This window comes from Leptonotus elevatus, chromosome 11 (genome assembly GCF_054856555.1).
Source record: "Leptonotus elevatus isolate MCC_2025b chromosome 11, RoL_Lele_1.0, whole genome shotgun sequence".
Classification (NCBI taxonomy): Eukaryota; Metazoa; Chordata; class Actinopteri; order Syngnathiformes; family Syngnathidae; genus Leptonotus; species Leptonotus elevatus.
The window spans coordinates 15,934,348-15,950,300 of NC_141249.1; the positions used below are offsets into that span (position 1 = coordinate 15,934,348).

At 40.8% G+C, this 15,953-nt stretch overlaps 4 protein-coding genes across 4 annotated transcripts; 2 read left to right on the plus strand and 2 right to left on the minus strand.

Annotated features, from left to right (window-relative positions):
- Positions 1–121: 121 nt before the first annotated feature.
- On the minus strand, positions 122–1,060 carry mrpl54 (mitochondrial ribosomal protein L54). The gene is made up of 3 exons (XM_086088590.1): positions 853–1,060; positions 613–769; positions 122–380 (listed from the first exon to the last, which is right to left on the minus strand). The coding sequence occupies exons 1-3, from the start codon at positions 980–982 to the stop codon at positions 248–250; spliced, it is 420 nt and encodes a 139-aa protein (XP_085944716.1). The 5' UTR covers positions 983–1,060; the 3' UTR covers positions 122–247.
- A 262-nt stretch (positions 1,061–1,322) lies between these two features.
- fam32a (family with sequence similarity 32 member A) lies at positions 1,323–3,111 on the plus strand. The gene is made up of 4 exons (XM_086088591.1): positions 1,323–1,482; positions 2,117–2,261; positions 2,804–2,857; positions 2,958–3,111. Exons 1-4 carry the CDS (start codon positions 1,409–1,411, stop codon positions 3,024–3,026), a joined length of 342 nt encoding a protein of 113 aa, XP_085944717.1. The 5' UTR covers positions 1,323–1,408; the 3' UTR covers positions 3,027–3,111.
- A 583-nt stretch (positions 3,112–3,694) lies between these two features.
- Positions 3,695–6,538, minus strand: fh (fumarate hydratase). The gene is made up of 2 exons (XM_086088584.1): positions 5,842–6,538; positions 3,695–4,787 (listed from the first exon to the last, which is right to left on the minus strand). Exons 1-2 carry the CDS (start codon positions 6,469–6,471, stop codon positions 3,918–3,920), a joined length of 1,500 nt encoding a protein of 499 aa, XP_085944710.1. The 5' UTR covers positions 6,472–6,538; the 3' UTR covers positions 3,695–3,917.
- A 1,419-nt stretch (positions 6,539–7,957) lies between these two features.
- On the plus strand, positions 7,958–15,865 carry hdgfl2 (HDGF like 2). Its single transcript, XM_086090164.1, has 16 exons — positions 7,958–8,214; positions 8,625–8,701; positions 9,445–9,586; positions 9,842–10,030; positions 10,127–10,246; positions 10,323–10,400; positions 10,570–10,756; positions 10,830–10,914; positions 11,717–12,005; positions 12,279–12,403; positions 12,484–12,551; positions 12,680–12,750; positions 12,865–12,966; positions 13,066–13,222; positions 13,302–13,407; positions 14,878–15,865. Exons 1-16 carry the CDS (start codon positions 8,143–8,145, stop codon positions 14,975–14,977), a joined length of 1,968 nt encoding a protein of 655 aa, XP_085946290.1. The 5' UTR covers positions 7,958–8,142; the 3' UTR covers positions 14,978–15,865.
- Positions 15,866–15,953: the final 88 nt, after the last annotated feature.

Genomic DNA, 15,953 nt, shown 5'->3' on the forward strand with positions numbered 1-15,953 from the left:
AAACTAGAAATGAGACAAGAGTGTTGTCTTTCAGATTTACTCTTGAGAAAGCAAGACAATGGACTGGAAAATATAACAATGCTACTAAATTTAGACTGTGCCACAAAACAGAATAACAACAAACAGTGAAAGTATATTTTTAATGAGGGATGGAGATTTAAAAAAGAAATATGAACACATGTACACTACAGTCATTCAATGCAGAGGCCATAATTGAAACAACCCGGTCCTGTCCAGTTGTTCTGGTCTAAAACTTGTTCCCTTTCTGCAATCTGTTGTGACGCCAAATATTTTCCTTTCGGAGACGCCTCCAGTACTCCCAGCTTTCCTCTTCCACCTCGTGAAGTTTGTACGGCGCCCCCAAATTTAACTCAAAGAGCCTGAAAAGCAATGAGACACATGCTGCTTCACCAAAATATGTTCGTTGTGGCCAGATGCATCTGACAAAATTACTTTAATTGTAAAAACAACGAGCCAGTGCAATTTTGATGGATGGAAACAAAAATCTAACAACGCATGTCCGTTATTTGCATCTTTATTTTTTATCATTGCCCAAATATAACGATAATACTAATTAGCACCAAAATGGATGGGATATAAAAACGTTCTCACCATTCTGGATATTCCGCCACTGGTTTGAGTTGGGGGTCATCGCCTTCTTTGTAGATGTTTGCCCCCACTGCATAAGTAGTCAGTCTGACTGGATCTTTACACACCTCTGGTCCTTTGAACTGCTCTTTAACCATCCCCTTTCCTTTAGCTTTAGCGACTGGAGGAGCGTCAATGTTAATGAAAATGCATCGCCATTGAAGGAACGAAAATACACCTTTACAGAAAAGCTACTTTACTCACCCACTTTTTTTGCATAACCACACGCTTGTAACTTGTTTAGCGGGTTATTCCTGCGGAGAATTATAAATGACGCATTGTTTGTGATGTGTTTCGTTAACAATGCGATGCTAAATAAACTGTGGCCTGACATTTTTACAATAAGTTGCTTACGACAGGCGACATTAGCGAACCATGCTACAATTTGACATTCAGTCTTCTACTTCCTTCCGGCCACCCAGTTATGCAGTTATGGCACTTCTAAAACTACACTGCCGCCTGTGGATGAAAAGGCGCAGTACATGCGTTTTTAACTTCTGTGTTTCATAAAACTAACTGCCTTCATTTCAAGATTACGCGTCTTCGTTATATCTGTATCAAAGCAATAATGTATTAACAGAAGTGCGTCCAAGCATGTGTGTTTTTAAATTGTTGGTTTAATTAAATGCAAAATCAGATACGACAGACTGCACGTTCTATCCTCCGTGTGTTGGTGGCGCTACAGAGCTATAACACTGCTTTACCACCATCCATTAATACAAAAGAAGAAGAAGCATAAACATTTTTGTTTAAGGAGAACATGTCGGAGTATGAACAGGTCCAGAAAAGTGCCCTAAAAATTAAGGGTGCTGGAAGCTTTTCTTCTGGGAAAAAGTAAGTAAAGCACACAGATTATTTACTTAACCAGCATTTTAACGTATTCCTGGTAGAGCTTGTGAATTTACTGGCTTTTAGTTCACGTCGCTGTCGTTCGAACGTTAGCTTTCGTGCTAACAATAATTCCATTTGTTGGCATATTTTGCTTGTTGTGTGTTCACTCAAAACTGCACATTAATAACACCACAACTTGGCTTGGGATACTATTTGAACGAAAAAACATGGGGACCTTTAACAATGTCTTCGCTGCACCATAACAACGCCAGTTTTAGCCTATTAGCATATTACACAACACAGTGATTATCACTAAGGTTTAATGTAATGTGAATCAGTAGTGAAGAACTGCGCTGATTCCTACGAAGAACTGTCTGTAGAGGTCACTACAGTTTGTACAATATTTATTATACCTTATATAGTGCAGTTCTATACAGTATTTGATTACCTTTAGGGTGTGTATCAAATTAACACGTGAGAGAGATAATTATTCTAAACCTGTGTCCTTATCGCACATTTCCCCCAACGGAACGTATTCCCACAATAAAGGAGTTTTTACCGTGATGCATCCTGTGCTAAATAAATACCATCTTGTACAGTCTCAATCAGAACCAAGCACTGATGTCATTTGTTCCAGGAAGAAGAAGAAGGACAAGGAGAGCAAGCGTCTCATGGAGCAGATGGCCACCAGCCAGAACGAGGAGGAGGTGGAAGCCAAACGGGCGTACATAGAAAAAAGGACGCCGGCGCAAATCGCCTTTGACAAGATGCAAGAAAAGAGGGTATGTGTATTTTGTGGCGTTTTGAGAGAGACGTTTTTTTCTGTTTAGGTGAGGTAGGAAAAAAGTCTCACTCTCAAAGTGGCATCAAATTGTATATTTCAAGATTAAATGTCTTGCTTTTTTCAAGCAAGACCCTCATGAGCTAGACGGATGAGTTGCATCTTTTTTTCTTTTTTGTACAGTAGCATTGCTGATTTTTATGTGGGCAACTAGTCTTCTGATGTCTAATTACAACCTTATTTTCATACAATTATGCCTTTTTTTTCCCCCAAAATTTATTTGTTCTGGTGGGATTCATAGTCTCTCTTTTTTCTTGGAAAAAACATTACAAATTAATAATAAGAATTTTTTTTTAATCTACTTTGTTTGTCCTTGGGGAAAAAAATTATTATTTTAAAATTACTTTTTAGAAAGAATGCCTTCTTTTTAGAATACAAAATAATTTAAAATTACTTTTTCTAAAACGTTTTGTTTGAAAAAAAGCTTTACCTGTAAAATATTAAAATTGTCCCTCTCAACTGATTTGAATTATTTTCCAATAGCAAATGGAAAGAATTTTGAACAAAGCCTCCAAGACACACAAACATCGAGTGGAGGTACGTTCTTCAGCACACACACACACATTTTTGGATTGCATTTATTTTGATGATAATCCATCAGAGTAGAAAAAAATATTTTTATTTTATTTATTTCCAGGACTTCAATCGCCACCTGGACAACCTGACAGAACATTACGATATTCCTAAAGTCAGCTGGACCAAATAAATGGACAGACATTTTCCATATTTGTTTTTTGGAAGGTTATGTTATGGCAGTTTTGTGTATTTACAATTAAAGTTGCTTACTCTGATCACATGATCTTATTTCCTGTACAAGCCACTCGTGCTTAAAGCGTAGTGAGAAACATGTGATGGTCTTGATTGGTCTGGAATTTCATACACGTCTTAGTGGAAACTAATTAGGATAACATATTTTCCTTCCATGTATTTAACAAAGAAAGGGTTTTTTTGTGTGTAAAATACACTATTTTCTTTAAAAGTCTGACCTCGGAGACAACAGATTTTTTTCCCCCCAAATGTGATTTAACCTCTCCAAATATAAATCATTCTTTGAAAAAAAAACTGTTTTCTCCTCGCATATTTTTCTCCAAAAACACATTTCGCATAAATAAAGCTTTCTTGAGAAATTATTTTCCTCACAAAAATATAAAATTGATTAAGAAAAAACACTCTACTATTAAAAAAAAAAATTCCCAAAATCTAACCGTAAAACCCCACTTTTAAAAAAAATTTGTGGGAAAAATAAAGCTTTTTAATAACATAACTTTTTCGAGAAGAACACATTTCTCAAAATAAAACTGTGGATTTTTTTTTTTTTTACTCTGAAACAACTGTTTCAGTCATTTCTGGTGTGTTAAATAAAAATGCGAAACGTGTGCTTCGGTGTTGCTTTTTAATTCATTCATATCATACATAGTGTCAACCACAGCCCATTTGGAAACTATTAGCATCGCACATGATGTAAAAATCCAATCCAACTGGACCGACACAACCAATACGCTGTGCCGCAACATTCAATTCCCCTTCAGCAACAGCCACGATGGTGCTCCCGTGATTCCGTATTAAATGAAGCGTCCGCGATGAACTTTGACCTGTTTCACTTGGGTCCCAGCATTTCACTGGGCTTGACCCAGCGGTCGAACTCCTCTTCGGTGAGGTATCCCAGCTCAACGGCCACCGCTTTGAGCGTGGAGCCCTTCTTGTGCGCCGTCTTGGCGATGGTAGCCGCCTTGTCGTAGCCGATGTGCGGGTTGAGCGCCGTCACCAGCATGAGCGACTCGTTCATCAGCTTTTCGATCCTCTCCGTGTTGGCCTGGATGCCCGACACGCAGTTGGCGCTGAAGGAGACCGCCGCGTCGCCCAGCAGGCGCGCCGAGTTGAGCACGTTCTTGACCATCATGGGCTTGAAGACGTTGAGCTCAAAGTGGCCGTTGCTGCCGCCCACCGTCACCGCCACGTGGTTGCCCATCACCTGGGCGGCCACCATGGTCATGGCCTCGCACTGCGTGGGGTTGACCTTGCCGGGCATGATGCTGCTGCCCGGCTCGTTCTCGGGCAGGATGAGTTCGCCCAGGCCCGAGCGCGGGCCCGAGCCCAGGAAGCGAATGTCGTTGGCGATCTTCATCATGCTCACCGCTATCGTGTTGAGGGCGCCGCTCAGCTCCACCAGAGCGTCGTGCGCCGCCAGCGCTTCAAACTTGTTGGGCGCCGTCACGAAGGGCAGCCCGGTGAGGGATGACACCGTGGACGCCACCTTCTCGGCGAAGCCCACGCGCGTGTTGAGGCCCGTGCCCACGGCCGTGCCGCCGACCGCCAGCTCGTACACGCGCGGCATGGCCGCCTTTACCCGCACCAAGCTGTACTTGACCTGCTGCACGTACGCGCTGAACTCCTGGCCCAGCGACAGCGGAACCGCGTCCTGCGTGTGCGTACGGCCGATCTTGATGATGTCCTTGAACTCCTCCACCTTTGGAAGGGGAACAAAAAAAAACATGGAAGAGTTTTACAAAGATAAAGTTGTTTGGGGCATAGTTGGGAGGAAAATACTTTTATTTATGTATATATATATATATATATATTTTTTTTTTTTTTGTGAAAAAACAGACAAAATGTCTTTTGAGAGACTATATTCAAATGGCAAAAAAATTATGATTTTTTCATTTATATAAAATAAAGAAGAAGTCCTGACATATTTTTAGAATTATTTTCCCCCATGACTTTTTCTGAAAAATACTGACTCACTCCCTCAAAAATACCAGTTTTTTTATCTCTCAAAATGCACTACATTTTTCTGAAAATATATATATTGGAGTTTTTATTTTGAAAAGTTATGTGATCATTTTTACTTCCGCACACAAAAAAAACCTTCTGGTTCAGGTCAATGGCAGAGCCCTATTTGGGTGTGTGTATCTTATTTTTGTATCTTCTAAATCCAAGTTACTAGCCTACGTAACACTAATACTGTAAAAATAATAAGGTCAATCATTTAAGATTTAAAAAGAAGAGACATGTACTACATGTACTACATAGGGCTCCGCCAATGACCTGAAACGAATGCAAACAATGTAATTGATAGTTAAAATGTGAAATGTATCACATTATAACAGGATACTGAACTTTTTCTGGTTTTACACAGTTCTATTCTGCTGCTGGCATCGTTATCCAACTTCGGACTAGATAAATATACAGTACAGTATTCTTATTGTCTGTGTCGTACGTGTTGTCAAACGGGATTGGTTTGAGTGTTTACTCTTTTTTTGTTTTGCATTTCTAGGTCGCCATCACCAGTTTTGTTTGTAAAGTGACTCAAATGTAGACTTAAGCAGCGCTCTTTTTGTTATACAATTTACAGAGGATCACACTGTTTGTTTGTATGGCATTGGTAGTTTATGTCAACTGCTCTCTGATTTTCAATATTTTTTTTTGCTTTGTTCACCTGCCTGGTCCCCGAAAGTCAAGGCAACAGTATATACAACTTACTTTTTTTAATGTCAAAATAATATATGTGTTTAAATACGTGCCTTGGCTGCCAGTGCGTCGTGCAAAGTCTGCAGGCCCGGGATAAGAACCTGGTGGACCTCCGTGGCTGCGGCGATGTGCATGGCCGTGGGGAAGGTATCGTTGGAGCTTTGGCTCTTGTTGACGTGATCGTTGGGGTGGACCGGATCCTTGGAGCCCAGTTGCCCTCCCATGATCTCGATGGCTCGGTTGCTGATCACCTCGTTGACGTTCATGTTGGTTTGGGTTCCGGAGCCGGTCTGCCACACCACCAGAGGGAAATGATCGTCCAGCTTCCCAGCCGCCACCTCGTCCGCCGCCTGGCAAATGGCGTCTGCGATTTTAGGGTCTAAACCGTAGTCCTTATTGACCTGCGCCGCCGCTTTCTTCAAGATTCCGAAGGCGTGGATGAGCTGCAGCGGCATTCGCTCGGATGGTCCCCCGATCTTGAAGTTCATGGTGGATCTGACAGTCTGGGCGCCGTAGTACTTGTCCGCCGGGACCTTGAGCTCACCGAACGTGTCCCGCTCGATCCTGAAGTCCGAGCTGGCCATCCTGCACGGGTTTATGAGGAGGTTACAGTCGGTGCGGACACTCGGCAACGTCCGCAAGTTGCACTTTAGCTGCTGGACACGTCGAAAAGAGCGAAACATGGCTGCACATTAGAGGTGAACACGGAGGAGGTCACGCTCGCGACCCTGTCTTTTGCATGGGGCACTGTCATTGGGCAAATGGGAACGCCGAGACAGCGACAGCCAATCGGGAATCAGCGAGGTCGCCGTTTCCGGCATTGGTGGCCAATCAGATGATGAGATCGGAAAAACGCCGTGAAGCTGTTTGTGATACGGAACGATTATGTCCGGTTCAACGCGAAAGCGAAACATCATTTAAACAATAAACGTCACCATTGTTCGGACATTTTAAACGCCTTTTGTATATTGTACTACTTCGTTCAAATAAACAGTTAAAAAAAAAGATATTTAGATATTCTATCTATCTATCTATCGATCTATCCATCCATCCATCCATCCATCCATCCATCAATTGAAGGACGTTTTTGTGAAAGAACTCCTATTACAACAACAAATTAAAAGCAAGTCAATTTATTTCCAGACAGATGAGTCTATACATTTCAGAACTCTGGGTCAATAGCTACGCCTATCTAGTCTCTAGCCAATACGATGTAGATTGACAGGTTATCTATTCCTGGACCCCTCTTATGCACTTTTTCAAAGCAGAAGTGAGGCGTTGTCTTTTTCTAATAATTGGTCCGTTACCATGCAGGTGGGTGAATTCCAGTTGATAATGTCAGACGCTTCCTCTGTTCGCTTGCCATTTCTGCACAAGTGCTTCATTGTTTATCAATGAGCCTTTAGTACATCAAGTTCAAAACAGCCTGCCCTTGGCCTTGATGCTTGCCTCCCTGCAGGGCTGGACTGGCACAAAAAATCGGCCCTGGCAATTTGACTTAGGCCCGCCGGCTCAACCCGGACCGGGCCGGTCCCAGCCCAACTCTTGCCTAACATGTAGTTCTGCTGATGATGTTTCAGTTTGCTATCTATATTCATAATAGATGAATGGACTGGTCCCTCTAAATTGTGGGCCAGTCTCTTAGGGTAAAATGTGGGAAAATAATCATCTAAAAGCACTGCATCGGCCCCAAAAAGAGACCGGCCTACCGGGCATCCTGCCAGATGGTCAGTCCAGCCCTGCCTCCCTGTCCCCCCCACGCTACACAATAATTTGTCCATAATAATTCTACGCACAAATTTTTATTACAATAAAACATAATTAAATAAGTTTAAGTCAAGCCACAAGCATGATGAGATCGTTTTTTAGCTATCTATGATAAAGCAGTATATCCGTATCCCTTTCTATCACAACTAGTAAAATGTACAGTGCTCTTTTTCACAAATAACTTTTTTTTCTGGAAAATGTTAAACTTTTGTCCTTCACAACTTCAAGCATCCTTTTTTTTTTTTTACTTGAATAAATATATACTTCGTTTTCACATGTGTCTTTCTCAAAGCTTTTTCCTCAAAAATACATTTTTGAAATGAAAAATATACATTTACTTTCCTAACAAGAATTTTTTTTATTCTGGAGGCGGGAGCAGAATCTCGAACGGAAGTCGCGGCGGTTGTCTGGGCTTGTATGTTCTCGCGGTAACGTTTAGCTTCGTTCACCATTAGCTTCCCTTTAGCTAACGCTGTTGTTTCAGCTTTACGTGTCGACCTGGCCACCGCGAACCGTGAGAGACACGCCGAGGGCCGAGCGGCTTGTATTCCTACTTTTGTTACCAGGCCGCCGAAGGGAGTGGGACCATGCCGCACAACTTCCAGCCCGGAGACCTGGTCTTCGCTAAAATGAAGGGCTACCCCCATTGGCCAGCCAGGGTAAGCAAGCTAACAGCGGCTGCAGGAGGAGGAGACGGAGGAGGAGGGGAAGCAAGCGAAGACATCCTTGCAACCGTGCGACATGGACACATAAAATATCACCATTATGTGGCTTTACGTTTTGCATTTGGCTTCTTTGTTGGGCATGCACGGCTGATGGAAGAAGCCCGTTTTGCATGCGTTGATGTCGGCCTCATCTTCATACATTACGAGCGAAGCTAACGTTATTTTCTTTCGGACTGGCTTGCGACGTATCTTGCACAAACGACACAACTTTTCTATTAAACTCCTCGTCACCTCAACGTCAAAATGATTGACATCGGCTGCAGTGAACGAGACGAACATCTCCACAGTCACACGGTGTCGATATTGGGATGATTGATGCTGACATTTTTATTGTATTCCTTAAGATTGAAGATGTGGCTGATGGTGCAGTGAAGCCTCCACCTAATAAAATTCCAATTTTCTTCTTTGGGACTCATGAAACGTAAGTACACCACTGTTTTGCAGAAAATACTCATAGTAGTAGATAAAGTACCGAAATTGTCACTGTCCGATATGATACATTCCTTTTGTGGTGTATTGTATTGATATTATTCAAATATCCTTCATTACTGTGCGCCTTAAATAAATAAATATATGAATGAATGGATGCATGTTTTTAAGTAACATTAACAATAAAATAATGAGAAAAAAATAAGGAAAAGTCGGTGACCTGCAATGCCACTTGGGTTTACTGTATTCGTATAATTGCAATTAACTCATTCACTGCCATTGACGGCTATCTATGTCAAAAATGCATTTTAACTATTGAAATTAGTTTAAAAAAAATTATCACTTTTGCTAACAAGAGTATGAAAACCTAGGGATTTTTTTTTTTTTACATTTATTGCAAATATAAAATTTGTGATTAATCGTGAGTTAACTATTGAAGTCATGCGATTAACTAAAATTAAAACTTTTAATCGCCTGACGTGATTTAAAAAAAAAAGATTACTAAAAATTAGGGCCGTCAGGCGATTACAAATTCTAGGTTTTCATACTCTTGTTAACAAAAGTGAAAACAAATGTTAAACTAATAGAAATAGTTCAAATTAATTTTTGACGTCTAATGGCAGTGAATGAGTTAATTAATGCTTACACGCTGAGGAACAAGAAATCCTCTTAATTTTTATATTAGTGAATTGCTTTTAATTAGTTTTTGTATTGTTCTACATTCTTGTTTTGCAGTGCGTTTCTGGCCGCCAAGGACCTTTTTGCCTATGAAAAGTACAGCGATCGTTATGGAAAGCCCAACAAAAGGAAAGGCTTCAATGAAGGCTTATGGGAGATCCAGAACAATCCACATGCCTCCTACAGTGCTCCACCTGTGGTAAGTTGCCCCTACTACCCTCTCTGCAGAGGGTACACCCTGCAGTGAATGGCAAACAACATGTTAGCTGACAGATACTTCATTGATCTGAAAGTGCAATTCAATTCAGTTAGGCAATCGAGATTTATCATTTAAATATTCTGAGGATAGGTTCCACAAGAAAAATGCGAAGTGGTGAGCGCTGAAATACGGCCGGGTTTATTAGGATTGAATTTGAGGTTTTATAGCATTGCTGACTTGTGTTTTTGACCTTAGCCCGCCAGCTCGTCCGACAGCGAGGGCAACAATGCCGGCGGAGGAAGCAATGAAGACGAGGACGACGATGAAGAAGCACCCGCGCCCAGGAAGGCGGAGTCGGCAAGCGAGGCGGATTCTGATTCCGCCAGTGAAGACCGAGGAAAGGGACGAGGAGGCGGTGTGAAGAGGAAGCCGCCGGCATCTAAGGTACACTTGTTTTTCAAGATTTCTGTGTTTTCCCTACTTTAAATACATTCAATCCATTGATTTGCGATTATCCATTGTGTTGGCGTCCTCTCTTAGCGTCCGCCTCCCCCGAAAAAGACTCGCCGCTCATCCAGTGATAGAGATGTGGAAAGCGGATCCCCATCAGAGTCAGAAGCCACCCCTTCCGAGTCGGAGTCTGGCAAGAACAGCGACCAGGTCAGTAGAAAAAAAACACACCCCCCAAAAAAAAAAAACAACAACATGGCGTCATGTCATGTTTCATGTTTGATAGGATTTTACTCCAGAGAAGAAAGCAGTTGGGCGAGGTGGAAAGAAAGCAGCAGCAACAGCAGGTAGAGGGAAGAAAAAGGTACATGACTTTTTTTCTACTTCCGTTTTTTTTTCGACAGCACTTTTCATTTATCAATCATAGATATAAACCATCTAGAATGTTTTTGTTTGGTTTTTTAACCAGTCACTTTTTTTCTATAATTATAAACCCAGAGCCAAATTAAATACCTTTCTCTGGGCCCGTGCAGAAAGATTCATCCAACTCGGATTCAGACTCAGAATCCGCATCCGAGAAGAAAGCGGCAGACAGCGACTCGGAGGATGAGAAGCCTCGACCGGCTGTGTCCGGTTCCGAGTCTCAGTCCGGCTCCAAGTCAGACTCGGAATCAGACCCGCCTCCACGGAAGGCTCCACCGGCACGCAAAAAAGCTGCGGGCAAGTTTGAAAGATTAATTAAAAAAAATTTTTTTATGTGTTCAATGCTTATTTCCTGTGTTCTCATCTTCAGATAAACCTGCGCCAAAGCCTCGTGCACGGAAACCCAAAGCTCCGCCTCCAAAGCGAGCAGCATCGTCGTCATCAGACAGCGACAGGTCAGACTGCTTCCCCGAATGTACACAAACAAGTTACATTCCAGAAGGTTGTTTGTATCTTGATTGGCATCTTGCTTGATTGCAAACCTCTTAAATTATTATTATTTTTTTGCCGATTCCAAATTGGATATGCAGGAAAAACCCTGAAACACGGCAGTCCGTTCATATGCCTGAACATTCAGAACTTCGATGTCCGTAAATAGGATAGCGTCTTTATTAGGGGTGGGAATCTTTGACTGTCTCACGATTCGATTCCGATTTTTGAGTGTGCGATTCGATTTAGAATCGATTTTCGATTAGGGACGATTTTTGATTAAAAATGATTTGATTGACAAAGATTTTTGCTTCAATTTAAACATGTTCAAGGAATCGTAATGATCTACTCTAGTCTGACTCGCTAATGCTAATTAGTGCTCTACTCGCGGCACTTTTAACACTCAAAAGAACGGCTCCACGCTGCAAAAAAACAACTTTTATTGGAATAACTTGATCGGGACTATTTCCTTCTACTCTCTAATGTGGCTACAACTTAACAGTGTATCAGACCGCGTGGAACCACACTGCCACTAAGTGGCCAAATTGGGTACAACATGAACAGCGCTCCCACTAAAGGCACACACAAACAAAGGGAAGACAGTATAAAATAATTTAAATGAAATTGATTTTGGCACATTTAAAATCGATTCTGAATCGTACTAAATGAGAATCGCGATTCTTGTGAGAATCGATTTTTTTTGGGGCACACCCCTAGCCTTTATACACCTGACCTCGTTCTAACCAACGTCGGGCCCTGTGTCGACAGCGACAGCGAGCCGGACCGTATCAGCGAGTGGAAGAAACGAGACGAGGAGCGGCGGCGGGAGCTGGAGGAGCGGCGGAAAAAGGAGGAGGCGGAGGAGCTACGGCGGCTTCGGGAGCGCGAAAAGGAGGAGGATGAGAAGCGGAAAAGAGAGAAGGAGGTGAAAAAGGACAGCGACAGCAGCAGCAGCTCAGACGAAGGCGTCGACGATCACCCGCTCAAGAGGTCCAAGAAACCCCCTCCGCCCCCGATCCCGGCGCCATCTGATTCAGACTCTTCACCGTCTGCTGAGGTAACATGCGCGTGATTCTTAGAGCGCACTTGTCCCGTCCACTAATCAAATTGTTTAAAAAAGTTAGTCTGGGAGACTTTTTTTTTTTGCCGTGCAATGAACCTTTTATTTTTCTATTTGCCTTTATTTACTCTTCTCAGAATCTGTTCTAAATTCCCTTACCTAAATAAATATTTCAGAAATGCTAGAAATAATCCACAGTCACCCTTAAAAAAAAAATAAAAAATCATGAATTTTCAAAAATTGTTTAGAAAAAATTGTATGTGTCAAAAGGTGAAAAAAACAGCCAAGAAGTCGGACAACCAAAACAAAGGCCGACTAAAGAAGGCAAAGGAGAGAAAAGAGAAGGAGCTGAAAGAGAAGAAAGCCAAACGGTCTGAGGAGAAGTCCAGAGCCAGGCGAGCCCACATTTGACATGACAACTCGCATGCACTCTGGTAACAAGAATGAATGAATGAATGCGTTTTCTCTTTTATAGATCCAAGCCGGAAAAACCTCGACACAAACCAGAGAGGCATCCACAGAAGAAAATAGAAAAGAAAAAGGGTTAGGAAGTTTCTCACCGAGTTACAATGAGGCAGAACATGGTTGAGGACGTTTCCGGAAGCTTTAGTTTCACATCGGAATTGGAAAGGAATATACTGTAAATGTTTGTTCTGTGCATCCCGTTTCAGAACCATCACCAGAGGAAAAACTTCAGAAACTCCACACAGACATTAAGTTTGCGCTCAAAGTGGACAACCCCGTAAGTGGCCTCGCGGTAACGCATCCCGATCCGTTATTGCAGTATTCATTTATTGATTCCTATTCATGTAGCCGAGCCCAACGCGAATGAGCGTGTCATTGTGTAACCACGCAGGACATCGAGCGGTGTCTACAAGCCTTGGAAGAGCTGGAAGCGGTGCCCGTCACCAGCCAGATCCTCCACAAGAACGCCGACGTCATCGCCACGCTTAAAAAGGTGCCCCCCCCCCCCCCTCCTCCAACTTGACCCTCATAATTCAGAAATTCAGCGGCAGGGGCTCAAGTGTTCTCCGCTGTCTTCATGCCGCCCGTGCAGATTCGGCGGTATAAGGCCAGCTCTGCCGTCATGGAGAAGGCCAGTGAGGTGTACAACAAGTTAAAACTTCGCTTTGTGGGCAAAGCAGAAACGGCAGCTAAACCGAAAACGGACAAGGAAGGAGGAGAGGACATTGCGAAGGAGACACAAGACATGGGTACAAAATAAATACATTACATTTTAGAGCATGACGGCGGGAGTACGTGATCAAAAAAGCTTTAAATGTGTATCGCCAGACGCCACCGCTGTGAACGGAGAATCGCAAGAGAAAAAAGACGAAGACGGAGAAGAAAAAACGGCCGAAGCTCAGAGCAACGACCACGATAATTCAAGTCCAATTAGGTGAATGTCATGTGCTTGCTTGCTTCTTTTTTTATTTGACAGTGATTCATTACTATGACGGTAAATTCTCTTGTAATCCAGATGAGGGCGTAGGAAGCAGCAGGTGTTAGGAATTCTTGGAAAGGCTTGAGTCAAAAAGGCAAAAATGTCATATGTTATATATATTTTAGTGGAAATATAAATGTTCCTTGGAAATAAATAGGACTTTTTTTACTTTAGCTTACCTTATATAATATATATATTAATACAATAATACAACTCTAATCCTGAATGATGACTGTTTTCTTTTCATTTTTTAACTCATTCACTGCCAGTGACGGCTATAGACGTCAAAAATTAATTTGAACTATTTCTTTTAGTTTAACATTTTTTTCCCACTTTTGTTAACAAGAGCGTGAAAACCTAGAATTTTTTTTATTATACATTTAGAACAAATATCAAATGTATGATTAATCGTGAGTTAACTATTGAAGTCATGCGATTAATTACAATTAAAAATTTGGAGCATCGGGCAATTAAAATCATAATTAATTGCATGACTTAACGAGTTAACTCACGATTAATCACACATTTGATATCTGTTCTAAATGTACAATTAAAAAAATTGGTTTTCATACTCTTGTTAACAAAAGTGGAAAAAAATGTTAAACTAATAGAATTAGTTTAAATAAATATTTTACGTCTATATCCGTCAATGGCAGTGAATGAGTTAAAAAGGTTTTTACACCCGTAGGAGTACTACTAATTTATTGGAAAATACTACTTAATTTTTGTAAAATAATATTTTTTTTTTCTCTTGTAGAAATACTACTTTCTTGTTCGATTAGTACTTATTTACTTAGAAAAATTACATTTACTGTTATAAGATTACTACAGTACATTTTTCTCACACACAAAACAACATGATTATACTTGTAAGATTGTTACTTTTTTTTACTTGGAAAAATTGATGTTATTCTTGTAAAATACTTTTTGGGTAAGAATACAACTTCATTGTCATAAGATTACTACTTTTTTCTTTGAAAAATGCAACTATTCTTGTAAGATTACACTTTTCTGACAAAATACGACATAACGTTTAGGATTACTATTTTTTTATTATTAATTGAGGAAAATAGCACTTTATTTTCACCTCAAATTGGTTTTTCCTGCAAAAGTGCTACTTTTTGGTAAAAAAAAATTCTAAGAAAAAAAATGCAACAAATATGACTACTACTAAAAAACACTACTTTGTTCTTCCAAGATTATGAATTTTTTCATCTTGGAAAAATATGAATATTTTCGCATGATTACTACCTTTTCATGTAAATAATATACAAAAAAAATATGATTCCTACTTTAACGTTAAGTAAAGTTGCACTCATGCAGCCGAGAAATTATGGGAGATCAAATTTGGAGGGGAAAATGTGGCTTAATCACTGAAACAAAACAGAAAAATTGCCATAATGATTATTTATACTCTCGGGACAGGCATTGCCCAGACAGCCCGGAGGATACCGATGAATGCACCCGAGCAAACAACAATAACATTTCTGCAGAGATGGAGGCATCATCCCCTGCTGAAAGTTAAACAAAAGACGCCCTCCAAACAACCACTGCAGTGGACCAAGTGCTTAAGATGGAAGACTGACAGGAAGGAGCCATCAACACTGCGCCACAATCACCACCACCTGCTATGCCGTCATTGTCCATGCTACGGACATTTTCAACTGTTCACACTATGAGTAGATTTGTTGTTGTTTTTTGGCCATTTTGTCAGCGCAGAAATGAATTATTACAATTGTGATAGTTTTTGCTGGATGTCACATCTTAAGTTGCACAAATGTCTTCTTACATGACTTGGTTTTTGTTTTTTGTTTTTTTTACCTCTGTCATACTGTACACACATAGGTTTCATACGTGCACTTGAGAACTCAATTTGGCCTGATGAAGGTATGCTTTAAAAAATTTGAATATTGGTAAATTTTTCACTTAGATCCCGGATATCTATCAGCTTCCTTCCGTATTATTGTTATTTTTTTAATAATATATATAAATGCTACAAAACATCACAAAGAGCACCTCTTGTTTGTATTTGACATTTTGAGAGTGGTGAATTTGTCTTAAGTTTGTGTGGTTTTTTTATGTGTAAGGCAATTAAATGAGTTAACAGGTCCACTGACTTTTTATAGCTTTGTTTTCACATATTTGCTAAAAAAAAATTAAAAAACAAGAAACAAAAAAAACATCAATGGCATTACACACTTGCACACGCATTGTCTCGCTGTAATTTTTGCTTATAATAAGCCTGTGTGTTGTCATAATTGCCCTCCAAAATGTGGAGATTTCATGTAGCTACAGACTTAAATGAAATCCCTCAATAATAAACAGTACAAACGGCAGGTGCTGTATGTTAGCATTTCTACCCTTCCCTTAATTGAGACTAATAAAAAAAAGCCTATGCATGGTTTTGATCTTACGAACTATCATCATTTGTGTGAATTTGCATCTCACCTGTGTTCACGACAGGGATGCGAGGATGTTCTGTTTCATAATATAATAATAAA